This window comes from Pan troglodytes, chromosome 20, assembly GCF_028858775.2.
Source record: "Pan troglodytes isolate AG18354 chromosome 20, NHGRI_mPanTro3-v2.0_pri, whole genome shotgun sequence".
Classification (NCBI taxonomy): domain Eukaryota; kingdom Metazoa; phylum Chordata; class Mammalia; order Primates; family Hominidae; genus Pan; species Pan troglodytes.
In genome coordinates this window covers 57,534,978-57,562,969 of record NC_072418.2, presented here as the reverse complement: position 1 = coordinate 57,562,969, position 27,992 = coordinate 57,534,978, and the positions used below count along the sequence as shown (strand labels likewise).

The following is a 27,992-nucleotide window of genomic DNA, read 5'->3' as shown; positions in this document are numbered from 1 at the left end:
GAAAAGAGTCTCGTTACCGAAACCATGAGGGCAGACATGTTTATTTGAAGGCGGGAAAACTACATTGAAATTATTTAAAAAATTTATAAGCTTTACTGCTGGCAGAAGGCTGAAAGATAGTCTGAAGGGAGGTGGAACAGCACGTGTCTAAGTGCTGTGTTAAGAGGGAGCCTCTTGCATGTTTGGAATTGTGAGTTCCTCAGTGTGATTGCAGCCTCAAGTAGACTAGGAAGTAAGCCAGTTAGGTTGGAGAGGTGGGCAGGGGTCAAGTGAAATGGAGAATTGTGGGCTAAGCAAAGGAGTGTGTTTTCTCTCCAGCAGGCAGTGGGGACCTTACACATTTGTAAGCAAGAGAGAGGCATGTTCAGATTCGTGGTGTGAGGGAGAGCGATGCCCTAAGATGAAGACTGACGCCTTCAGATTTCAGCTGCTGGTACATGGGAGCTGGCAACCTGTTTTTGAGACAGGGCTGTTGTCTCCCTAGAAGATCCCATCAAGGCCTGACTGTGGTGCTCATGGGCAGGAGACAACTTTGGATCTGGGCTCAGCATTTGGAAGTTCTATGTACATGCTGGTATCTGTTGGGGGTGTCTTGGGCCTCTGAGAAGGGCGAGTGATTTTTCTCTGTGTGAAAACGCAGTGATCCAATTATGCGTATGACACCTCCTGAGGGTCTTGTTCATCAGAGTCCTGGAGAGAGGGAAATGCTGAGTGAGGGAGGGTGCTCACATTTTTCAGGACTCTTTGGGAATAAGACTAGCCACGAGGCTGGGCCAAGGAGCACCTACCTCCCTCTTCACTGTTCTTTTCCCTGCAGGCTCTTAGTCCATTACAGCAGCATCTGTAGAAGACGGAAGTCATCAAAACAGCTCAGAGGGCACTTCTGGGTCCTCATTTCATAAGCAGATAGCAACATACAGGGGGAGGCCATAGGTGCCTGAGGTCCCTCAGTTGCCAACAGCAGACTCAGACATTCTATCTCTCTGAGCTCAAGGACCCATCCCATGAATAGCTCTGAGTTCCCATCCCATTGATTCTGTCTCCCACTTTCTGCCTGTCATGGAACCTTCTCCTGGATGTGAGTGGCTGCAGGGGACGTGAGGACACAGTTGAGAATCAGGCAATGGTCTGTGAGCTGAAGGCAGGGGCAGGGTGTCTGGTGCTCTCTCTAGAAAGTCCTGCCTCTGTGGCTCCTGCCTTGGGCCAGGGACCATCCTGCCGGTGAGGAACACACACCTGAGTGCTCCCATCCTGCTTCCCCACATGGCCCTGAGCTCTCTGGCCTCTGCTTCATGAGACTTACTTTTTTTGTTGGAGCACCAGCGATGAAGGAGAAAGAAGAGGAGGAGGATGAGGAGGATGATGGCCACTGAGGTCCCAATCAGAACGTGCAGGTGTCTGGGGTTACCTGGAAGAAGACGAGACACCAATAAGAAGCTGATCATAGCAGTTCCTCTTTATGAATTGCCTCGCATTTCTTGATTGACAGGTAACCACATAAAACACCTCTTTAGGACAAGCACCCAGATGGCGGGAGACCCAGCTTTCTCCTGCTTTCTCAGTTATAGTAACCATAGAACGTGCTGAGGATACCACTACTTTAGTTGAGATGTTTGACCCCTTCAAACCTCACATTGAAATTTAACCCCCAGGGTGGGAGGTTGGGCCTCTTGAGAGGTGTTTGGGTCATGGAGGTGGATCCATCATGAACAGATCAATGCTGTCCCAAGGAGATGGGGTTAGCAAGTTCCCCCTCTATTAGTTCCTGGAGAGCTGGTTGTTCAAAAGAGCTTGGAAGCTCCATCGCTCCCCCTCCCCCTTGCTCTCTCTCTTGCCGTGTGATCTCTGTGGTCTCTGCACAGACAGACCCTCCTTCCCTTCTGCCAGAGTGGGAGCAGCCTGAGGCCGTCACAAGAAATAGATGCTGGTGCCATGCTTCCAGTACAGCCTGCAGAACGGTGAGGCAAACCAATCTCTTTCTTTAGAAGTTACCCGGCTCAAGTGTTCTTTTATAGCAACAAAAATGGACTAAGACAGCAACGTCCTGAGATCAGGAGGAATGTCCCAGAACAGCCTGGGCTGTCTTCCTGTTCTTCCTGGAGGAGGACGTCATGCAGTGCTTTAGCTGAGTGCTTCCTGTGGCTCCAGGGTACAAAACCCAGGCTGGGCTGCTTTTTGAGTTCCCCCAGATACACTGCATATGGGGTGACTCCACATGTCTCGAGCAGCTTTTCTGAGCCTTGAGGGACTGGCTCACATTGAAATGTAGGTTTCTGTTGTCACTCGCTGCTTATCTGTTAGTAATGAACCTGCCTGTGTAACGTATTCTCTGTGTGTTCTGTCTCCCTAGAGTGACGGTGAGTGATAGGAATTGGCATAGGCCCAGGTGCAGTCCAGGAGGTGTTTAGAGTCTTCTCTGGGAAGACTGCACTGGGATTGAAACACGGTGAATGTGCTTTACAGTTTCTACCTCCACAACCCTCTTGACTCAAAAAAATTACATTCTCCAAGAAAAGAAAGAAAAAATGAAATCAAGATAAAAAAAGTGAAGTAGAACTGACTTAAATCAAACAGCCATGAAATAATGATGTAGCCCAGGAACAACATGCTACTTTTTGTGATCTCCTGAGACATATATTAGGCTGCTATTCCACCCGGGAAGCACGGGGAAGGACCGCCCTCTCCGTCGTTTATTGTTTCAATACAGCCTGTCCTTCTGTGAGTTAGTACGAAATGTGACCAGGGGCTAGTGCTGGCACTGGTCTCTGAGTCCAAGATCTGAGCTCACTCCAAAGAGTATTAGTGTTTACCTCCCCAAGATCTATCTGTATCTCCATAGGTGATTGGAAGTAGAGATGAATTGGGGGATTTGGGTGAAGGGGCAAGTTTTATGCCATGAACAGAGCACGTGTTCTATTCCAGGACCTGTGCTGGTGGGTGCAGGAGGCTTTCACATTTTCCATATGATCTCAAGCTCACAGAAAGCCAAATAAGGAAGAGGTTTTAGCCTGATTGTTTAATGGATAAGATAAAGGGTCAAAGAATTAAATACAGAGAAATAGAAAAACGATGGATGGTATTCAGTTGCCTTTGTAATTTCTGTGTGTCATATTATAATTATGTATGTTTTATTTTTATTTTTTGAGACAGAGTCCCCCTGTGTCAGGCTGGAGTACAGTGATGGGATCTCAGCTCAACCTCTGCCTCCAGGGTTGAAGCCATTCTCCTGCTTCAGCCTCCCCAGTCGCTGGGATTACAGGCAGGCACCAATGCATCGGGCTAATTTTTGTATTTTTAGCACAGACAGGGTTTCACCATGTTGGCCAGGCTGGTCTCAAACTCCTACCCTTAAGTGATCTACCCGCCTTGGCCTCCCAAAGTGTTGGGTTACAGGTGTGAGCCCCCATCCACAGTCTTGTATATTATATTATACTAGGTCCCTTCATTTGCACCACCTCTCATGTGTCTATCGCTCCTCTGCCAGGTATTGATTTAGATGTAGAAAAAAAAAACACATCTCAGAAAGAAATTAATGAAACAAGGATTAAACTACTAGGAAAAATCAAACCCAGCAAGCCCTCCCTGCAAATGATTGTATCTCACAAGCATAGCTTATATCCATCTTTCATTCATTTAGTGTGTAAATCAACCCTACGTTTCACCAGTGGGGCGGGAATTGCCTTTTCCACGGTCTCCTAGATTCCAGTTACGCACCTGGGCCTCCCTTATTTTCATGTCAGTCACTATTAATCAGGTAGGGATTCCTTGTTAGCCCTGAGTTGAATCCAATGTCTGTGAGTATCAAACACACACTCCTTGTTCCTCCTTAGTTTCCTGTGTACCCAGTGTGCTCTCCATCTCTCTACAGTTGTCTTGTCATTCTCCCCATCTCATTCCCAGCATTTGAGGCAGAGCCACTTCCTTGAATGTAAGAATGTTTCCACCTTTATGCCTTCAAGGCTGAGAGCTCAGTGTGGAAAATCCTTCCATCAATATTCCAAGGGTTGAATCCGTTTTTTTCATTAAGGTCACAAATATTATCTGATCAGTGAGATCTTCTCTGCCACCTGAAATTATATACTCACCATTATCTATTATTTATTTTAAATCCTGGCTGGGTGCAGTGGCTCTCACCTGTAATCCTTGCACTTAGGGAGGCTAAGGTGGTGAGATCACTTGAGATTGGGAGTTTGAGACAGCCTGCACAACATGGTGAAACCTCATCTCCACTAAAAAATATACCAAAAAATGAGCCAAGTGTGGTGGCGTGTGGCTGTAATCCCAGCTACTCAGTAGGCTGAGGCAGGAGAATCGCATGAACCCAGGAGGCAGAGGTTGCAGTGAGCTGAGATTGTGCCACTGCACTCCAGCCTGTGGGACAGAGCAAGACTCTACCTCAAAAAAAAAAAAAAAAAAAAAAAAAAAAAAAAAAAAACCCACAAAAAACAAAAAACCCAGATTTGGTGCACAGATGCTTCCCAATGGATCATTCATTTATTGGTAACCTTGTGCATTCATTTTCTGCCCTCGCATTTACTCATCTGCAATATCAGTGTCCCAAGAGCAGAGGCCAAATGCATCCTGTTTACCATTTGTGGAAGGCAAGAGAATGCTGCCCCACCCCAAAACGTCCCTGTCTTAGCCTCCATAGCTTGTGAATATGTTATTTTACAGGAAAGGAGGAATGAAGATTGCAGATGGAATTACGGTTGCTAATCAGCTGAACTTAAAAAGAGGGTATGCTGGATGATTTTAGGGAGATTGAGATGGATTATCTTGGTGACCCCAATAGAATCCCAAAGTCCTTAAAAGATGAGGAAGAAGGCAGAGCAGGATTCAGAGAAAAAGGTGTGGGTAAAGAAGAAGAGTCTGAATGATGCCATGTGAGATGTGACCAGCCTTTGTGGGCTTTGAGGAAGGAGGAAGGGGACCAGGGGCCAAGGAACGTGAGAGCCTCTAGGAGCTGGGAAACGTGATCCAAGCAGATTCTTGCTTGGAACCTTAAAAAGAAATTCAGCCTTACTGTCCCTTTGATATCAGCCCAGTGAGATGCATTTCATACTTCTGAGTTACAGCACCATGAGATAATTAAGAAAAACATGTTTTCATCCACGAAGCTTGTGGAAATTTGTTATGGCAACAATAGGAAAATATTCCACACTGCACAGCCTGAGCATGGGGCATTGGCTGAACGAGTGAGTGAGTGGAAGTGTTGTGTGCATAAATAAGCTAAATTCTCTCTTACTGCACGTCTCTTGCTCTGTCTGCTGAGTCAACCAGGGTTGCATCTGGTGCACTGTTGATACGAATGTAAATTAGTACAGCCATTACGGAGAAGAGTATGGAAGTTCCTCAAAAGATAAAATGAGGTCGGGCACAGTGGTTCATGCCTGTAATCCCAGCACATTGGGAGGCCGAGGTGGGTAGGTCACTTGAGGTCAGGAGTTGAAGAGCAGCCTGGCCAATATAGCGAAACTCTGTCTCTACTAAAAATATAAAAATTAGCCGAGTGTGGTGGTGGGAGCCAGTAACCCAGCTACTTGGGAGCCAGTAACCCAGCTACTTGGGAGGCTGAGGCTGGGGAATCTCTTGAATCCTGGAGGTGGAGGTTGCAGTGAGCCCAGATGGCGCCACTGCACTCCAGCCTGGGCAACAAGAGTGAAACTGTCTAAAAAAAACAAAAACAAAAACAAAAACCATAAAACAAAACATAAAAAGACACTTCCAGAGAATCTAGCAATTCCATGACTGGGTGTAAACCCAAAGGAAAGAACATCAGTGTATCGAAGTGATATCTGCACTCCCATGACTGTTCCAGCACTGTTCACAGTAGCCAAGATGTGGAGTCAACCTACCTGCCCATCAGTGGATGAATGGATGGAGAGAATGTGGTACACACACACAATAGGGACAACTCATCCATAGAAAGAGTAACATCCTGTCATTTACAGCCACATGAATGGAACTGGAGGTCATTAGAAGTATTTCCATTTCTCACTCATATGCAGGAGCTAAAAGGTGGATCTCACGAAGGTAGAGAGTAGAATGGTGGCTACCAGAGGCCAGGAAGGGAAGGGTGGAGGGTAAAAAAAAAGAATACTAATTAATTAATTAATTAATTTTGAGAGAGTGTCTCTCTCTGTTGCCCAGGCTGCAGTGCAGTGGCATGATCTCAGCTCACTGCAACCTCCGCCTCCTGCAATTAAGTGCATCTCCTGCCTAACCCTCCCAAGTAGCTGGGACTACAGGCATGTGCCACCATGCTCGGCTAATTATTATCATTATTATTATTATTTTGTATTTTTAGTACAGATGGATTTTCCCTATGTTGGCCAGGGTGGTCTTGAGCCCCTGATCTCAAATGATCCACCTGCCTTGGCCTCTCAAAGTGTTGCGATTACAACCGTGAGCCACCGTGCCCAGCCTATAAATGTATTTATGAACAGTAGACTTCACACTTAAAAATGGTGAAGGTGGCAAACTTTATAGGTATATTTCACCTCAATAAATATTTCTTCAAACAAAAAGAAAAGGGTATAGGGGTTGCTGGTGATGACATCTCTCTGTGGGTGACAGGCCAGGATGGGCTTCTGGGAAGTGGGTAAGGTTGAGGGGCTGAGGGAACCTCTGATCTTCCCAGGCAGAGCCCAGTCTCCCTCCTCTGGGTCTGTTCTGACCTCTTTCTCCATCTGCCTGGGTGCCTGGAGCCCTGATCAAGGGCCTCCTTGCAGGCCATACAGGAGGGTTTGGAGGTGCCCTATCTGCCATCCTGCACCCTGACCCCACCCTTGCACCCATGCTCTATGTTCTCTCTCGGCATCTGTCCATGCTTCTCTCCATCATCAGCAGGAAGCTCCTCAGCTATGGCTCTAGGATCACAAGACATGGGACAGGCATGGTGTTTTCTCACCTGTGACAGAAACGGGCAGTGGGTCACTCGGGTGTGACCACACGTGGGGCAGGGCACGGAAAGAGCCGAAGCATCTGTAGCTCCCTCCGTGGGTCACAGGGCCCAGAGGGAAGTTGGCCTGGAATGTTCCATTGACCCTCAGCACTGCAGTGAGCCTAAGTTCACGGGCCTCCGCCTCCCTGGATAGATGGTAAATGTCAAACAAGCTCCGCGAGCTGCAGGACAAGGTCACATTCTCTCCTGCCTGAACCGTGGGGCCCGGCTGGGCTGAGAGAGAAGGTTTCCCATATAGACCTGGAAGGAGAAGAGGCAGTTTCCTCAGGGAGGTTCTTCCTTGTCACAGCTCCCCTCACACCTGAGCTGAGAACTCACTCCCCTGCTCTATGACTTAATGCTCTCTTTCTCTGTCTCACCCTCCACCCCCATCTCTCTTCATGTCTATTTCCTCCTTCCACCTTCTCTCTCTCTCTAGGTCTCTGACCTCACTTCTCCATCCCTAGCTATGTTTTCTTTTTTTGTACTGTTTTATTCTCTCTGACCCTTCTTGGATTGGTTGACTTGATCTTCTCTTTCTTTAAGTCTCAGTCTCTCACTTTCTGTCTTGTTCACAATTTTCTGCATATTTCTATCTATTATCTATTGATTGATCTATCATTTATCTATGTATGTATCTATCATCTATCATCATCTGTGTATCTATGACCTATCTCTCTGTTATCTATCATCTATCAATCAATGTATGTATGTATGCATCTGTCCATCTATCATCATGTGTTTATCTATCTCTCTATGTCTATTTATATATCATCTGTCTGTCTACTTATCTATCTATATCATCTATCTGTCATTCATCATCTATTTATCTATCACCTATCTCTCTATTATCTATCATCTACCTTTTATCTTTCATCTATCTATATCTATCTACCCATCTATCATCTGTCTCTCTCCATCTCCTTGTCTTTCTCTGCCTCTCAGTCTCTCTAGTTCCCTTTTGGAATCTCTGCAATCCAACCCCACATCTTTATCTTTCCCTGTTTTTGTGCCCCTCCCTCAGGGCTCTGATTTTAGGGCTTTTCTCTGCTTCCTTCCATCATACGCTCCACTTCTCTGCCCCCTTTTTCTATCTCTTTATGTGTCTGTGAGTCTCTCAATTCCCTTCTTCTGGCTCATTCTGTGTGTGTGTTCATGTCTTTGCTTTTTGATTTCCCTGATTTCACTCCGTGTCTCTCTGTGGGCTTTTGTTCTCAGTAATCCTATAACATGTGGTGTTATTTGAATATGAGCCTCAGAATCCGTTCTGGGGACTCCAGGAACTCACAGCATACAGGGGTTGGTGTTCTGCTCCCTCACCTGGGGCCATGGTGTCCTGGGACGATGACAGCTCCACTGCATGGAAGGCAGAGGTTTAAGAATAAACACAGCATCTGTAGGTGACACAAGCCTGGGGCCACAGGGCCCAACTCAGGCCAGATAGATGTGTCTCTTTGGGTTCTCCTGGGAGAGAACACTTTGTAGAGGTAAAACAGAATGGAACCTTCTAACCTGTGCCTGGTCTCTGAACAAAGTCAGCATGGAAGGACACCTCTCTCTGGGACATGTCTGTCTCTCTGTGTCTTCTTTACCTCTTTATCTCTTTTTCTAACACCTTGTATGGCCCCTGTGTCTGGCTTCTATGTTATGACATGAGGTCTGTACTTGTGTCTCCTGTTTCTCTGCCTTTGTTGGTACAGACCTCACCAAGTCACTTTCTCTCCATAGGAACCCCACACTCATCTTCCTCATGACCACCTGGGGCTTCCAGTCCTAGATCATTCACTCCCTCTCCCAGCAAGGGTGAGAGGCAGGTCTGTATTCTCTCACCTATGACCACGATGTCCAGAGGGTCACTGGGAGCCGACAACTCATAGGGTAAGTGAGTGACAGAACCAAAGCATCTGTAGGTCCCTGCAAGGGCAGGTGTCATGGGACCCATGGAGTAGTTGACCTGGGAACCCGCATCGTGGAGCTGTCCAATGAGGCGCAAGGGGTCCTCAGTGATCCCCTCTCTGTGCAGAAGGAAGCGCTCAAACCTGACATCTGACCAACATTGCAGGATGACCGTCTCTCCCGATTTCACCAGGGGACCTGGGTGGGCCAGGAGGGAAGGTTTTCTGTGGACTCCTAAGAAGAGAGGTTGTGAGTTCAGAAGGCGTCTCCCTTTCTCATCCCATTCATGGGACCTGAAATAAGTGAGGCTTCCCCTCCATGGTGTCTATCTCTCTCCTTCCTCTCTGTGTCTCCGTGTTCTTTTGTGCCCATAACCCCTGTTGCAGGTCCCTCCATCTGTCTCCCTCCCTCTTCCCTGTCTCTCTGTCTCTAGTAGCCCTGATTCCCTTCCCACTGTGCTCAGCGTCACCTCTTAGGCTGTTGTATCTGTTTCCCACTAATCTCTTTCCTGGTGTTTATGTGGGGGTGGAAGAGGAACTACGACAGGCTGCATGTCCAGGCTCTTAGCAGCCTGAATCAATCTCTTTTGGACAGATTGGAAAGGCCGGCAGGAGGTACGAACTCATCAGTAAGGCAGGCATCAGTGTCCCTGTTCCTGATGGGGATTGGGAGCCTCTCCTGTCATGTCTGTGCCTTCTCCATGGCCCCAGCTTCCATAGGGTGGCCCCTGGTGCTGGTTCCAGGAGCATCAACCCCTCCCTATGTGGATCGAGCCTGGTGGTAGCATCAGTATCCTACCCGTGCTAAAATCAGTGTAGCCAACCTTCTCCTTGTTTGGTTTCTTAACTTGTGCTTGACCTGGGTTCCTGTGTTGGTTTCCTGTTGCTGCTGGAGAAAATTGTCACAAACATGGGGCAGGAGAGAATACAATGACCCCTTCCACTTCTGGAGAACAGAAATCGGGCCCAGTTCTCTCTGGGCTAAAATCAAGGCATCTGCAGGGTTGTGTTTCCTCTGGAGACTCAGGGAAGAATCAGTTCCCTTGACTTCTCCAGCCCTTAGAGGCCACCTGCCTTTGTGACTCATGGCCTTCCCCCATCTTCAAAGCCCGCTGTGGCTGATGGAGTCTCCCTCCCACGACGTTGCTCTAACCCCACTCTCCTCTTCCTCCTCCTCTCATGAGGACCCTTGTGATTACACTGAGCACAGCAGGACAGTCCAGGCTGTCTCCCCTTCTCAAGGTCAACTCATCAACAACCTGAGCTCCATCTTCCCCTTCAGTCCCCTGCCCTATAACATAAATAGTCACAGGGTCCATGGATTACCATGTAGCCATCACTGGGGACAATTATTCTTCCCACCACAGCAACTATTTCTCTGTACTGAATCCCCCTTTACCCCAAATACAGTCGGGGCCTGGATGATTGGACCCTGATGGACGCCCCCACCAGAAGCTCTGGGATTCAGGAGGTGGGACAGTGAGAAGCCCAGACAGAAAGCCTCTGACCTGTGACCATGATCACCACAGGGTTGCTGGGTGCCGACCACCCAGTGGGGGAGTGTGGGTGTGAACTGCAACATCTGTAGGTTCCTGCATGTGCTGGGGTCACAGGGCCCATGAGAAAGCTGTTCCGGAATATTCTGTTGTAGAGCTCAGGGACAGGCATCCCGTCTTCTTTGGACAGACTGAATTCGTTAAACCCAAGACGAGAGCGACACTGAAGAGTCACATGTTGTCCTTCAGACACCACAGTGCTGGGCCAGGCAGAGAGGAAGGGCTTGTCCTGACCACCTTGGGGAGAAGGAGGCGCCGCCTTAGACAGGAAGATGTGGAGCCGCCCCTCCCTCCCTGTGCTCAGAAGATTCTCCCATTTCCACATTTCTAAGGCTCCTACCACACCGGGGTGCCCAGGGCTACAGGAAGGACCCACCCCGCATAGACATAGCGTCTCCCTACAGCAAGTGTCAGCTGAGAACTTTAAGCAAGTGCTGAATAAGCGACTCTTACTAGATTTTAATACTGCAAAATTACTTACATAAAAGAACACAAGGTAGACACAGGATGGAGGGCATGATCAGCTAATGCATGAACCATAATAAACAACTGAGCTCCTATTAGAAGATCTGGAATGTCAGGGTCATGACTGTGGTTCCCCCACGTCTTAGGTAGAATGACAGCAGCCACACTGCAGCCCCTACCGTCATGGAAACGCTGGAGGGTGTGAATTATGCTCTTGTCCTCAGAGGCCTGTTGTTCCTTGCACTGCTTCTCTCCCTTCCTCTGCCGGTGACACCACTTCCTCCCCGCACACCGCTCCTTTGAGCACTTCAGTCTCCCACTGGGTCCCCACAGACTCAGCCAAGGGAAAGAAAGGCTGGGGAGGGCTAGGACAGAACTGTGGCGAAGCTTCCCCTGGCTTCCTTTTCCTAGCTCATGAGAGATTCCCACATGGCTTCCCATGGTCAGCCCATCAGTCAACCCCCTGTGTCACCTGCCTCCCGTTTCAGGAACATCATCTTATGTGGGGAGATGACAACCTAAGGTTTGGGGGAAGGACTCACCCACATGTGACCAGGGCCCCTGCAGCAAGAAGAACCCTGGAAAGAAAGATCATGATGGATGATCCATCTGTACATCACCTCCAGGCCCATATCTCCACTCCAGGCCCATATCTCCACCTCCAGGCCCATATCTCCACTCCAGGCCCATATCTCCACCTCCGGCCTATATCTCTACTCCAGGCCCATATCTCCACTCCAGGCCTATATCTCCACCTCCAGGCCTATATCTCTACTCCAGGCCCATATCTACACTCCAGGCCCATATCTCCACCTCCAGGCCTGTATCTCCACCTCCAGGCCCATGTCTCCATTCCAGGCCCATATCTGCACTCCAAGCCAACATCTCCACTCCAGGCTCATAACTCTACTCCAGGCCCATATCTACAGTTCCAGGCCCATATCTCCACCTCCAGGCCCATATCTCCACTCTAGGCCCATATCTCCACCTCCAGGCCTGTATCTCCACCTCCAGGCCCATGTCTCCTTTCCAGGCCCATATCTGCACTCCAAGCCAACATCTCCACTCCAGGCCCATATCTCCACTCCAGGCCCAATATCTCCACTCCAGGCCCATATCTATAGTTCCAGGCCCATATCTCTACTCCAGGCCCATATCTACACTGCAGGCCCATATCTCCACCTCCAGGCCTGTATCTCCACCTCCAGGCCCATGTCTCCATTCCAGGCCCATATCTGCACTCCAAGCCAATATCTCCACTCCAGGCCCATATCTCTACTCCAGGCCCATATCTACAGTTCCAGGCCCATATCTCTACTCCAGGCCCATATCTACAGTTCCAGGCCCATATCTCCACTCCAGGCCCATATCTCCACCCCAGGCCCATATCTCCACTCCAGGCCTATACCTCCACTCCAGGCCCATATCTCCACTCCAGGCCCAGATCTCCACTCCAGGCCCAGATCTCCATCCCAGCGCTCCCTCCCTCGATTCCCTTCCAGGACTCACCAACACACGCCATGCTGACGACCATGAGTGACATGGTGCTGTCGGTGCAGACAGGTGGCTGCGCCCCAGCTCAGTTCAGCAGCACACAGGATGTTGTGAGGGGCTCACGCAGTTTACATGCTGACCACATCATGGGAGGATGACGTATGCAGGCTATTTCTACCTTGCATGAGGCCCAGTGGCTGTTTGGTCAAGAGCGGAACATGGCTTCCTGGAAATTGTTCCAACTAGAATTGACACCTTGCATCCTTCACTATAACCAACTCAAAACACGTCTCAGATCCAATCTCTCATACAGGAGATGACTGAATGCTTGGCTTACATTAAAGACTTTTGAGTATTTTTGTTGTTTTTATCTGAGATTCAAACTCTTCTTCATGTGCTATTTTCCCCAGGCTGTTCTTTGACTTCAGAGTTCAAGCAATCCTCCTGCCCCAGCATTTCTAGCACCTGGCAGTATGTCACAATCTGCCACACCCAAGTCACAACTTTTAGAACATTTTCTTTTTTTTTGAGATGCAATCTCACTTCATCACCCAGTTTGGAATGCAGTGGTGAGACCTCGGCTCATTGCAGCCTCCACCTCCCAGGTTCAAGCAATTCTCATGCCTCAGCCTCCTAAGTAGCTGGATTTACAGGCGCCCACCACCACGCCCACCTAAGTTTTGTACTTTTAGTAGAGAGGAGGTTTCTCCATGTTGGCCAGGCTGGTCTTGAACTCCTAACCTCAAGTGATCTGTCCACTTCAGCCTCCCAAAGTGCTGAGATTACAGGTGTGAGCCACCATGCCTGGCCGGGACATTCTATATGTGTGCGTATGTGTGCGTTTATATACATATGGTTATACACACACACACACACACACACCCCCTAAGCACTCACATATATAGTTGTTTCAAATTTTAAAAAATATATATTTTGTATTTTTCTTTCTTTTTCTCACATTTATGTTTCTATGACACCATATACATATTGAATTTTACAGCTCTATTTTATTCTTTTGGATTGCAGTTTAATAGTCCATGCATAACTTTATCAACATGTAATTATCCATTCTTTTTATCATGGACCTTTGTGTTGTTTCCGGATTTTCTCTTTTATAACTCGGGCCTTGATAATCATGTTTCTGTGTGATCCCTTGCATACATATGCTGAATTAATTAGACATATTTACCTAGAAATGAAATTATTGGTTTTGGGTGCAAGTTGGTGTTGAGCTTAACCAGGAAGTGCCAAAATATTTCCATCATGACCAAATGTGGCCTGGAAATTTTTTGGAGGTCAATTTTCCTGTTTCTTCTAAGGAACAAAATTGATGTCACTGATTTTTCTGTCCTGTTTGTCATTTATGAATGTATGTACATATGCACGTATATATTTGCTTGCCATTTTATGTTTTTCCTCAACGTTACTTTGGAATTAATTTGCTGATGTGTAGTATTTCTGCAAGTGAAAGTTACCTATTTACTCAGCTCTTCCTTCTTTTCTAACATAGACATTTGAGGCGTATTGTCCCTTAACACTGTTCTATCTGTATCTCCAGTCATTTGCCGAGATGTGTTTTCATTTTTAATTGATACAAAATATTTTCCACCTTTCTTTGAAATGTTTTTCTTCCACTCATTGTTTATTGCTATGTGTGTTTATTAATTTTCATATATTTGATAATTTCCCCAGCATTTCCTTGTTGTACATTTATAATTTAATTCAACTGTTTCATCTATCATATTACCTATGATTCAGCATTTAAAATTTTATTTTGGTGAATGTTCCAGGGGTGCTAGACAAGTTTGTGGATTAGGAAGATTTGAGGTGGATGTTTTCTAAATGTCAATTAAGAAAAAAATCATTCAAATGTTTTTCTTTATTTAAAAAAAATAGAGACGGGGTCTCGCTATGGTGCCCAGGCTGGTCTCAAACTCCTGGCCTCAAGTGATCCTCCCATTTTGGCCTCCCAAAGTGCTAGGATTATTGACATTATGAAATGTTTCATATCAACACCCAACCTTATGCACCCACCGCCTACACAAATGTTTTTCAAGTCTTTCATATGCTTAACAATTTTCTGTGTACTTGTTCTGGAAGTGAGGTGAATGTTGCTATCTCTAGCTGCAATTTTGGATGTGATTGATTATGTTTTGAATTATGCCTTTAATTTAATGTGTTTTGAGGTTCCAGCTTTAGGTGTGTAGGCATTTAGGATGATTATGTCTTATTTATGAATTTGCCTCTTTGTCATTGTGAAGTACTCCTCTTCATATCTCCATATTTCTCTTCTTTGTATGTGCATGGTGAAATATTTCATTCTTTGAGTTAAGAAACTTCTATTAAGGAATACTTTTTATTACAAACATTTACCTATTCTGTGTATACAACTGACTATAAGCATATTTTGCACTGGGCATTATCATGACAATGTAATGTCATTCTTTCAATATTTACGTCTTGTGGATTAGTATTTGAAGTGCAGCTTATGTAGACAGCATAAGGTTGGGTGTTGATATGAAACATTTAATAATTTCACACGTATTTGCCTCTTGTGATACTTCCACTTTTTTGAAATTCAAGTTACTAAATGGTATCATTAATCTTTGCTTCAAGAGCTTAACATTTATTGTAGAACAATGCTTCATGTAATAAATTGTGAGACATTTTTAATGGCACCTTTATTGCAGAAAAATGTTTTCCTTTTCAGGTTGAAAGATTCTAGTTTGAAATATTTTCTTGTAGCACTTTAAAAATGTTGGTCCACCTATTTCTTACTTTCATAGTTTTGAATACAAAGTTTGCTGTCATTCTTGTATTTCTTCTTCTGTTTTTTATTTATTTATTTTTGACAGAGTATCTTGCTGTCTCACTCAGGCTGGAGTGCAGTGGCATGATCTTGGCTCACTGCAACCTCTGCCTTCCAAGTTTCAGCAATTCCTGCCTCAGCCTCCTGGGTAGCTGGGACTACAGGCATGCACCACCATACCCAGCCAATTTTTTTTCTGTATTTTTTTTTGTAGAGATGAAGTTTTGCCATATTGGCCAGAACTCCTGACCTCAAATGATCCACCTGCTTTGGCCTCCCAAAGTGCTGGGATTACAGGTGTGAGCCACTGTGCTTGGGCTATTTATTCCTTTTTATATAATATGAGTTCACATTCATACATACTAGGGGTTAGGATTTCAACAAACGTTTCTGGGGGAGACCACTCAAAACACAGCACTCATCCTTGGTTATTTCCAGCTGTGGAGCCTATATCAGAATTATCTAAGCTGTCCACCTACTTACCCCAAATCCTCATGGTCACATAAAAGGCTAGCATAGTATAATAATTTTTCTTTCCCTGCTTATCTACAGTGATGAAGAAACTAATATTCAAAGGGAAAAATCTTAGCTTTAGGTATAGGGTAATTCTTCTTCCTATTTTTAAATAATTTCAACCTTTACTGTAGATTAAAGGTATGCATGCAGGTTTGTTACATAGGCATATTGTGTGACTCTGAGGTTTGTGGTTCCAACAATGCCATCACCCAGGCAATGAGCGTAGAATCCAACAGGTGTTTCTTCAGCCTATACCTCCCTACTCCTCCCCCCATCTATAGTCCTCGGTATCTGTTGTTTCCATCTTTATGTTCATGTGTATTCAATGTTTGGTTCTCAGTTATAAGTGATAACATGTGGTATTTGGTTTTCTGTTCCTGGGTTAGTTCACTTAGGAGATTGACGCCCTGCTACATTCATGTTGCTGCAAAGGACATGATTTCATTATTTTTTATGGCCATGTAATATTCCATGTGTATATGTAGCACATTTTCTTTATCTAATCCACTGTTGGTGAGCACTTAGGTTGATTGCAAATCTTTGCTATTCTGAATTGCACAGCAATGAATATACTAGTGCATGTGTCTTTTTGACATAGTTAATTACCTTCCTTTTGGTATATACCCAGTAGTGGGATTGCTTGATTGAATAGTAGTTCTATTTTAAGTTATTTGAGAAGTCTCCAAACTGCTTATCACTTTGGCTGAACTAGTTAACATTCCCACCAAGAGTGTATAAGTGTTCCCTTTTCTCGACAATCTTGTCAGCATCTGTTATTAAAAAAAAACAAAAAACTTTTTAGTAATTGCTTCTGCTTCTCTGATTGTTGTGAGATGGTATCTCATTGTGGTTTTAATTTGCATTTCTCTGATGATTACTGATAATAAGCATTTGTTCATATGTTTTTTGGCCATGTGTACATCTTCGTTTGAGAAGTGTCTGTTCATGTCATTCTTAATTGAGGTTTTTTGGTTTTCTGCTTGTTGATTTGTTTACATTCCTTATAGATTCTGGATATTAGAACTTTGTCAGATGCATAGTTTGCAAATATTTTCTCCCAGTCTGTGGGTTATCTGTTTATTCTGTTGATACTTTTGTTTGCTGTGCAGAAGCTCTTCAGTTGAGTTAGGTCCCAATTTCTGTCTTTGTCACAATTGGTTTTGGGGAGTTAGCCATAAATTCTTTGCCAAAGTCTATCTTGAGAAGGATATTTCCTAGGTTTTCTTCTAGAATTTTAATATTTTGAGGTTTTACATTTAAATCTTTAAACTATCTTGGGTTAATTTTTGTGTATGGTGAGAGTTAGGGGTCCAGTTCTATTATTTTGCATATGAGTAGTCAGTTATCCCAGAACCATTTATTGAAGAAAGGGTACTTTCCACATTGCTTGTTTTTGTCAATTTTGTCAAAGATGATTGTAGGTATGTAGCCTCATTTCTGGGTTCTCTATTCTGTCTCATTGGTCTATGTGTCTGTTTTTGTAGTAGTATCATGCTGTTTGGGTTACTATAGCATTGTAGTATAGTTTGAAGTTGGGTAATGTGATGCCTGGGCTTTGTTCTTTGTGCTTAGGATTCCTATGTGTATTCAGGCTCTTTTTTGGTGCCAAATACATTTTAGAATAAATTTTTATAATTTCATGAAAAATGACATTGCATTTTGAAATGGATAGCATTGAGTCTGCAATTTGTTTTTGGAAGTATGGCGATTTTAACTATTTGTTCTCCTAATTCATGAGCATGGAATATTCTTCCATTTGTTTGTATCATTTCTTATTTCTTTCAGAAGTGTTTTGTAGTTCTCCTTGTAGAGAATTTTCACCTTCTTGGTTAGATGGATCCCTAGGTATTTTATTTTCTTTGTGGCTAGTGTAAATAGGATTGTGTTCTTGATTTAGTTCTCAGCTAGAATGTTAGTGGTGCATAGAAATGTTACTAATTTGTGTATATTTTTTTAATCCTGAAACTTTATTGAATTTGTTTATCAGTTTCAGGAGCCTTCTGACAGAGTCTTTAGGGTTTTCTACGTATAAAATTATTTCATCAGCAAAGAGAGACAGTATCACTACTTCTTTGCCAATTTTAATGCCTTTTATTTCCTTCTCTTGCCTGATTGCTTTGGCTAGGACTTCCAATACCATGTTGAATTAAAATGGCGGGAGTGGTCATCCTGGTCTTGTTTCAGTTCTCAAGGGGTATGGTTCCAGCTTTTGCCCATCAATATGATGTTGGCTGTGGGTTTGTCATAGATGGCTCTTAATATTTTGAGGTATGTTCCTATTGACAGTTTTTATCATGAAGGGATGTTGGATTTTACAGAAAGCTTTTTCTGCATCTATTGAGATGATCATATAGTTCTTGTTTTTAATTATGTTTATGAGGTGAGTCACATTCGTTGACTTTGTAAGTTGAACCAACCTTGCATCCCAAAAATAAAGCTTACTTGATCATGTGAATTAACTTTTGATGCACTGACAGATTCAATTTGCTAGCATTTTGTTGAGGATTTTCCTGTCTATGTTCATTAAGGATATTTAGTTGTAGTTTTCTTTTTTTCATTATGTCTCTGACAGATGTTGGTATCATGGTGATGATGGCTTCATAGAATGAGTTAGGAAGAAGCCCCCACTCCTTGATTTTTTCCAAAAGTTTCAGTAGGATCGGTATCAGTTCTTCTTTGTATGGCTGTTGGATTTTGGTTGTGAATCCATCTGGTCCTGGGCCATTTTTAGTTAGTAGGGTTTTTATTACTGATTCAATTTCTGAACTTGTTATTGGTCTGTTCAGGTTTTCACTTTCTTCCTGGTTGAAATATGAGAGATTTTGTGTTACCAGGAATTTATCCATTTCTTCTAGGTTTTCTAGCTTGTTTGTATAGAGGTGTTCATAATAGTCTTTGACGATCTTTTCTATTTCTGTGGGATTGTTCGTAACATTGTTTTGTCAGTTCTGTTTGTGCTTATTTGGATCTTATCTCTTTTTCTTTGTTAATCTAGCTAACAGTCTATGAATTTTGTTTATTTTTTTTCAAAGAAAAACTCTTGGTTTTATTTATCTCTTGTATGGACTTTTTGGTCTCAATTTATTCAGTTCTCTCTGACTTTAGTTATTTCTCATCTTTTGCTGGCCTTGGGTTTGGACTGTTCCTTTTTTTTAATAGTTCCTCTAGATGCAGTGTTAAGTCACTAATTTGAGATCTTTCTAAACTTCTGATGAGGCATGCATTGCTATAAATTTTCCTCTTATCACTGCTTTAACTGCATCCCAAAGGTTTTGGTAGGTTTGTTTCTATTTTTATTAATTTTAAATAATGTTTTGTGATTTCTGCTTTAATTTCATTGTTCACCCAAGAGTTCTCAAGGGGTACGGTTCCAGCTTTTGACCATTCAATATGATGTTGGCTGTGGATTTGTCATAGATGGCTCTTAATATTCATTTAGAAACAAGTTGTTAAATTTCCATGTTTTTCTGTAGTTTTGAGATATCATCTTGGTATTTTTTTCTATTTTTATTGTGTGCCTTGTTATGATTTTGATTCTTTGAATTTATTGAGACTTGCTTTGTGGCCAGTCTTAGAACATGATATGTTTTTTGTGTGTGCAGATAAGAAGAATCTATATTCTGCAGTTGTTGGGTGGAGTACTCTGTAGATGTCTATGAGGTCCAATTGGTCAAGCGTTGTCTTTAAGACCAGAATTTCTTTGTTAGTTTTCTGTTTTAGTGATTCATCTGACGTTGTTAGTGGGATACTGAAGTCCCTTACTATTATTGTGTGGCTGTCTAACTCTTTTCATAGGTGAAGAATAACTTGTTTTATGAATCGGGGTGCTCCAAATTTGGGTGCATATATATTTAGAATAGTTAAGTCTTCTGCCAAATTGAACCCTTTATCATTTTGTAATGTCCTTCTTTGTCCTTCCTGATTGCTGTTGATTTAAAGTGTGTTTCATGTGATATAAGAATAGGAATGCCTTCTCTTTTTTTGTTTCCTGGTTGCCTAGTAAATATTTCTCCATCCTTTTACTTTGAGCCTGTGGGTGTCATTACATGTGTGATGGGTCTCTTGAAGACAGCAGGCAGTTGGCTCTTGGCTTTTTATCCATGTTGCCACTGTATGCCTTTTATGTGGGGAATTTAGGCCATTTACATTTCTTCTCCTGATATATCCTTTTTATATTTTTATGATTGCCTTTTAAAATATATTGAATGGTTGTAATTCCAGGGAAATGTCTTTCAGAACAGTATTTATTCTTATCTACATGTTTTGGAGAGTGCACTAGGGGACATTGAAGTTTATTTCCTGAAAAGAGTTTAATTTTAAAATGTATTTTATTTAATAACTCAATGATTCAGGGAATGTCTAGGTATTTCAGGGATTGTTTTAGACAGTTTGTTTCCTTGTGATATGTGACCACTTCATCTAAGGTGAATAATGTCTTCATAATGTCCACTTAGAATCTTTTGAATTCTGTAGGATCTGTACTGATGTCATTGTTTCCTTTCTGATATTGGTAATTTTCCTGGGGTAGGATTCTTAGCTCCTCCTGAGGTCCTGCCTCTAAAATTCAGGGAACAATGAGTCAGATTAGTACTCTGATTTCAAAGGGAAAGCTGATCATCTACCATTTTTTGTTTATGTAAATGGACACATTAACATCCCTTGTCTGAACCTTAGTTATTTTGTTTGGAGCATTTTGCTATAAATCTCACTTCTCAGAGTGGTTGTGGGGCTTGATGTGGCTGGGGTATGGGATGAGCTTAAACATAATTTATTTCCAGACCAGGTTAAGGCACGAAGGGGTTGGGACTTGTTAGAATCCTGTTGTTGGACTCCGCAGTAAGGGTAGACATTTGAGGCACCCAATCAAAAACCTCAGTTGTTCCTAGCACTGAGAAATTGATAGAATGTTTCTAAAACATTATTCATGGTCTAATGCACAAAAAGTAAAGTGATAGCCCTGGAAGTAGACAAGAAACCATAAGAAAAAAGAGAGAGCAAAGCTCAGTGGTCACCAGTGCCTGGGACCATCAAGGGGTTATTAAGGAGGAAGTTTCCACCTCTGTGGGGAACAGAAGAGGATCCCTAGGGTCCTCACACACAGGGAGTGAGCCAAGACTCTGGGCAAGGCTGGAAGCTCTGGGTCTCCTTCTGTGAGATTTTTTTTTTTTTTTTTTTTTTGAGACGGAGTCTTGCTCTGCCACCCTGGCTAGAGTGCAACGGCGCGATCTCAGCTCACAGCAACCTCTGCATAAAGTGGTATGTATTTAAGGCACACATTAGACAAATTACTAAGTATTTACTAGATAAGAAAAAATTATATCTGAATCTTTTCAAATTGCCATCTTATGCATTATATTCTCTTTTTATAGTGCAATTTCTTAATAGTTAATGCCAGAAGATTTTTTTTCTTTCTTTCTTTTCTTTTTTTTTTTTTTGAGACAGAGTCTCACTCTGTTGCCAGGCTGGAGTGCAGTGGCACGATCTCGGCTCACTGCAACCTCCGTCTCTCGGGTTCACGCCATTCTCCTGCCTCAGCCTCCTGAGAAGCTGGGACTACAGGCACCCTCTACCATGCCCAGCTAATTTTTTTTTTTTTTTGTATTTTTAGTAGAGACGGGGTTTCACCATGTTCGCCAGGATGATCTCTGTCTCTTGAACTCGTGATCCACCCGCCTTGGCTTCCCAAAGTGCTGGGATTACAGGCATGAGCCACTGCACCTGGTCGCCAAAAGATATTTCTAAAAACCTAAATACCACTTGAAATGAGTAAGACCCTCAATAATTCATGGGATATACATGTGAACTTATGACATATGATGAAATAAGCAGGTTACAAAATTGTAATATATCAAGCAAGGTAGAAAGCCATGGCAGAAAAAGAGACAAGCATTTTCAAGATCAGGAATGAAAGAGGGGAAACAGTACTATTGATTTTACAGATTTTACAAAGATATCTTACGTGTGTTTTCCTAAATAATAAATGTGCCCTCCTTTAGACCTTTATGTAATGAAATAACCATGCACACATTTTCAAATAATACTTCATTTACTTGACTTTATGCTTGAAAACTGAAGTATGGTGCTGTTTGTTATTTTCATTTATGCATTTTACTACCTTGTAATATTCCACTGAGTCTATTTACCATACTATGTTTATTTTATTCATAGGTGGACTTTGGTATTTTATAGCTTTGGCTAATAGGAACAGCATTCCTATAACAGCTGTGAGTGTATCATGACACATAAGTAGACATTTATCTCTAGGGTACATAATTAAGAAGGGTCACAGCCATGTGCCTCCTCTTTTTAACTAGATAATTCCAATACACTTCCTTAATTGATTAAAGCAATTTGTACTTTTACTATTAATGTACTAAAATTCTACATGTTCAATATTCTTTCCAAAAAATGATTTTGCTACTTTTCTCTTTTCTTGAGACTGAGTCTTGCTCTATCACCCAGGCTGTAGTGATCTCGGCTCACTGCAATCTCTGCCTCCTGGGTTCAAGCGATTCTAGTGCCTTGGCCTCCCAAGTAGCTGGGATTACAGGCAGGTGCCACCACATCTGGCTAATTTTTGTATTTTTAGTAGAGATGGGGTTTCACCATGTTGGCCAGGCTGGTCTCGAACTCCTGACCTCAGGTGATCCTCCTGCCTCGGCCTCCCAAAGTGTTGGGATTACAGGCATAAGCCACCACACCCGGCCTATTTTTTTCTTTTCCCTCCATTGTGCTATGCTTTCGACATTACAATTTTATTGAAACTACACCATAAGAATGAAGCAGAAATTATTATAACCTTTAAATAAACTTTACAACTGGTTCATACTCATGTGTGAACGACAATTCTTTTGACTACTTCCCAACTGTGCATTCAATGGCGTCATATGGGCACCCTGAAGTTGGCCATAAAGGACGTATTTATACCACACTAAGTAGCAAATACTATAAATCAGGGGCTTTATATGTTCAGAGTTTTCTTAAGAAAATAATTTTTTCAGAGAGCCAGTTTAACAGCATACCATGAGGCTGAGCCTTCGAGCGTTAGTGTGCTCATTCTGAGAGATGATATTTCTGGACAAAGTACACAGGTATCATCCGATGAAGAGTGAAGGGAATTCAGGGTCCAGAGAGGGGGCTAGGGCATCATTTCAGACTCATATTTCCTTTTTTTTTTTTTTTTTTGGAGATGGAGTCTTGCTCTGTTGCCCAGGCTGGAGTGCAGTGGCAAGATCTTGGCTCACTGCAACCTCCGCCTCCCGGGTTCAAGCTATTCTCCCGCCTCAGCTTCCCGAGCAGCTGGGATTACAGGTGCTCACTACCACACCCAGCTAATTTTTGTATCTTTTAGTAGAGACAGGGTTTCACCATATTGGCCAGGTTGGTCTCGAACTTCTGACCTCAAGTGATCCGCCCACCTCAGCCTCCCAAAGTGCTGGGATTACAGGTGTGAGCCACTGTGCCTGGCCTCAGACTCATGTTTCAAAGTCCCAAATACAAATTTGCCCACCTATTCCAGTTATTTAATCCAGATCTATGCTCAGAACTGAAAAGATGGAGAATCAATAGTTCACTTTAGAGAATGTGGTAGTTGGAAACAAAGACAAATATATTACATGACAGTGGACCAGAGCACGCGATCGCAGGGGTGTGGATGCAAACCCATCATGGGGGATGTGCCTTCACATCAGAGAGAGCAAAAGGAAGGGAGGGGCAGGCACGGAGGGTCCACAACAGCAGGGCTGAAAGCACTGCCATTTAATGGAAGTTTAATAGAGGAAGCGTTCTCTACAGGCACCCAGACATCTTCCTGAACCTGACCCAAGCCTCCCCTTCTCGACTTTCTCAGTAGACGGTTTCCCGAATGATGGTCCAGACTTTCTTCCAGAACCTCCTGGGACTATCAGATCCATTGCCAAGGCTCTAGCACTCTGAAGGGTGCATTGTTCTCTCTTGTATTTACCTCCTTGCTGCATCTTGGGGACTTCTCTGGCTGTGCCAATCCTAAAGCAGCAGAATCCCGAGGACCACCAGGACCAAGCCAGCCACAGCCATGCGGATGAGATTCTCCACTGTGTAATCCTGAAGGTGTGAGGCTGGGGATGGTAGACCAAGAGGTCACAGAGGTCAGGGCAGATCAACATCACCCAGGACCCCTGGATGTCCACCCAGGGCACCCACCTCCCCTTCACAGGACCCGACCCTCTGTGCCAGCCCCATAACCGAGAGCATCTCCTTACTCACCAGTCTTGGAGTCTGTCTTGTTTTGTGATGGGCTGAGGGTCTCAGCTGCTCCTGAGAATCAACCAAAAAAGGGGGAGGTGTGTGAGGAGTTGAAGAGACTTAAGCCAACATGTCCCTCAGTTGCTGCATTCCTTTGTGTCTACACTTCTCCTAACTGTTCTGTAGTTGTGTGATAGAACCTTTCCCTGCTGCGGCAGAGGTACATTCGCATACATGCATACATATATGCATAGGTGTAAATATGTGTGTATACATAATATGTGTTATGCATATGTGTATACATAATATGTATTATGCATATGTGTATACATAATATGTATTATGCATATGTGTATACACAATATGTATTATGTATATGTGTATACATAATATGTATTATAAGATATAGTGTGAGTATATATAATATATAATATATAATAAGATATATAATAGTGTGTGTATACATATAAATATATAATAAGATATGTAATAGTGTGTGTATATATAAATATATAATACATAATATATAATAAGATATATAATAGTGTGTATATATAAATATATAATACATTATATATTATAAGATATATAATAGTATGTATATATAAATATATAATACATAATATATAAGATATATAATAGTGTGTGTATATATAAATATATAATACATTATATATTATAAGATATATAATAGTATATATAAATATATAATACATAATATATATTATAAGATATATAATAGTGTGTGTATATATAAATATATAATACATAATATATATTATAAGATATAATAATGTGTGGGTATATATAAATATATAATACATAATATATAAGATATATAATAGTGTATATATAAATATATAATACATTATATATTATAAGATATATAATAGTGTGTGAGTATATATAAACACATACATATATATTTGAAGTGAGAAGAGTATTATATAATTTATAAACAAACAAGTTTGTCCTCCATTTTCTTGCGGTTAATGTAATTATTATCAATAAATCAGAAGAGATCATTTCAGAAAGGATTGAAAGGGAGTGTGTCTGTGGTAAGTTAATAGGAACTAAAATTAGCATACTCAAACCAATAGCTTTCTCATCTATACTTAACTAATTTTAGAAAATAGAGAGGAATCAAAGACTTTCAAATTATTCAAGTAGTAAAACAATGCTTAAAATTCACAATGTCCACAATTTTTATGAATACAACTTCAAGCATCTGCAAAGTGTATAAAGTTTAATTTTAAATGTATCGGATAAAAAGACATTATTAATGAGAAGTTATTCTCCATCATGAATGCACACATTTAATTTAATCCCAAAGAAAATCAGAGCACAGTTATTTTACATCATAACGCTACCTAACAAATTAAATGTGTAAATTATAAATGCCAGCATTGCTTTGAAATCTTCAGAAACAGAAAGAGAAACTAGATATGTGGACATAAAAAATAAAGGACAGAAAGGAATTGCACACGAAGTTTGCTGTTGAATATTTGCCTGCATTGCTGCAGTGAGCAGGTGCACGATCTCCCCTTCGTCTCAGGTATGCACTGAGTATTTTGGGGCCGCCAGGGGAGCCCAGGTGGGGAGTGGGTGGGGCCTCCATCTTCTACCCTCAGTCTAAGCATGATTCCTCCAAGGTTTCTCCATATCTCATTTCAGCCCTCCCTGGCCTTTAGCCCCATCTGAGGTCTCTGGGGTGGGAGCCCATGATTAGGAGGTCCCTGACTATTTCCACCCTCTCATGGGCTGGGCCCTCCCCTGCGGACCCTCCCCTTTTACTCCCTTCTTTCCTTAGCGTCCTGAGCTCTCCTGGGGGCAGGGCCTGAGCTGAGGTTTGAGCTCAGAGAGGACAGGGTCAGCGGCCTCACCTGAGACCACGAGCTCCAGGGGGTCACTGGGGTGAGACAGCAGGTAGGGGAAGAATCTGCGTGAGCTGTAGCACCTGTAGGTCCCTGCGTAAGCTGAGGTCACAGGACTCATGGGGAATTCAGCCTGGTGCTGCTGAGCTTGGTGCTCTGATCTCAGACGCAGTGGGTGATGGGCTGCCCCCTCCTTGGTCAGAAGGAAAGTGTCCAGCTGCTCCCGTGACTGACACAGCAGGGTCACGTTCTCTCCTGAGGCCACCGTGCGGCCCAGCTGCACCGAGAGGGAGGGTCTGTCAGGGATCTGTCCTGGAGAGAAGAAGGATGGGTGAGGGGCTGCCCCACCTTGTTCTGAGCTGAGACCTCCCCAGGCCTCTCTCTGGGACCCTCAGTCTCTGTCTCTGTTTTCTCTGAGTCTCCCTCTCCCCGCCCATCCCCTGTCTCTGTCTCTCCGTCCCTTGGGACCCCCACCCCTCATCCCGGCCATCACCACCTGGGCTCCCCCAGCAGGGCCTGTGCGGAGCCTGGGTCCCTGACTGAACCCGCTGGGCTCCTCACCTGCGATCAGGATGTTCAGGGGGTCGCTGGGGGCCGACCACTCAGAGGAGACGTTGTGTGCACCGTAGCATCTGTACTGGCCCCCGTGGGAGCCCCTCACAGGGCCCAGGGTGAAGTTGGCCTGGAAGAGCCCAGCCTGGGGCTGCCGGCCAGAGCCCTGGACAAGGTCATGTCCCCTCTCCTTGTACAGAGTGAATTTGTCGTAGCCGACATCAGAGCCACACTGCAGGGTCAGCTTCTCCCCAGGGGCCACGACAGGGCCCTGCAGGGTCAGGAGGGAGGGCTTCCTAGACACGCCTGGAAGGAAAGAAGAGTCGGGACTAGGAGGGCTGGTTCCTCCCACGCCCCTTCCTTCTCCCGTCCTGGACCTGCCTGTCTCACTGTCTCTCACACTCAGTGTCTCTGGGCTCAGGAGTCCCAAACTTCCCTTGTTCCACCCTCCTACATGGGGCTCCGTGAGAGTAAGTTCTCAAAAATAAATAGGGCAAGGAGGAAGACATCCATACCTAAGACCAGGATCTCCATGGTATCGCTGGGTTCCGACCACACCCAGGAGATGTTTGTGTAATGCCCATAGCATCTGAACATCCACCGGTGACTGGCAGTCACATGACCCACAGGGAACAGGGCCAGGGACAAGGGACAGCCCCTTGGAGAGTTCCTGTGAGTCCAGCATCCAGGAGAGCTTGTTTTCTCCTTCCTCAATCAAAATGAACCTGTGAAATCCCACCCTTGAGCTACACTGGATGGTCACGTTCTCTCCTGAGGTCACCACAGGGCTCGGCAGGGCTGAGAGAGTGGGTTTTCTGTGGGCTCCTAGGAGAGAAAGAGACACTGTCTTAAATGGGGCTCACGCGTCCCACATCATCCCCCAGGGCTGAGTTAATAGAACGGAGATGCCCTTGAGAGCCGACCCCCTTCCTGCAGGCAGCGCCTGGGGCTGGGACCCCTGAGTGTCCTCTCACCTGTCACCACCAGCTCCAGGGGCTCGCTGCGCTCTGACCAGCCTGCAGGGCTGAGATAGTGACAGTGGTATCTCCCTGCATGGTGCTCTCTCATGGATGGGATGAAGAAGTTGGTCTTGTTCCTGGGCTCTGGTGGGCTCTGTTGGTACCAGGTCATGGGGCTTCCTTCCTTGGTGAGATAGTAACCTGGGTATCCAGGGTCCTCTGGCACCAAAGGGTCATGGGGCTCTCCCAGGTAATCACGGAGCCTGGCTCAGCCCAGAGGCTGGGTTTGGGGAGGGTCCCTGAAAGAAACCACAGGCTGGGGTCCACAGACCTCCCTGGCTCCTCATTCCCAGCTCAGGTCACGGACCCTCTTGATTTTCTCACCCTCAGTTCAGAAGCCCCTGAGATGACAGTCCAGGTGCTGAGTGTGAGGTCGGGCATGGGAGGTTAGCAGAGACTCACCTGCAGGTGCTCGGGCTTTCTGGCTCAGACTCAGCCATGGAGAAGAGTTTCCTGTGGGGGATTTGGAACACAGAGGTGTGGCTGCTTCCCTTCCTGCTGGAGCACCAGTAGCCACTGGAGCCCTGAGGCTCTCTGGTGAACAAGGCTGCTGTGGGACCCTCCCCACCTCAGCGCAGTGCCTCTCCTGTCTCTCGTCTCTCCACCACTGACTGAGGCACAGAAGAACAGTGAGGATGGACACCAT

The 27,992-nt window shown here is 44.1% G+C and overlaps 1 protein-coding gene across 1 annotated transcript; it reads right to left on the bottom strand.

Annotated features, from left to right (window-relative positions):
• Positions 1-44: 44 nt before the first annotated feature.
• Positions 45-27,992, bottom strand: LOC100608180 (leukocyte immunoglobulin-like receptor subfamily B member 3-like). The gene is given in 19 exon segments (XM_054672947.2): positions 45-438; positions 441-533; positions 535-690; positions 789-841; positions 1,304-1,408; positions 6,911-7,204; positions 8,774-9,073; positions 10,347-10,631; positions 11,402-11,437; positions 12,369-12,426; positions 23,716-23,834; positions 25,785-26,087; positions 26,337-26,633; positions 26,843-26,981; positions 26,983-27,152; positions 27,302-27,487; positions 27,490-27,585; positions 27,749-27,799; positions 27,959-27,992. Coding segments are annotated over 19 exon segments (2,988 nt in total). The 3' UTR covers positions 45-225.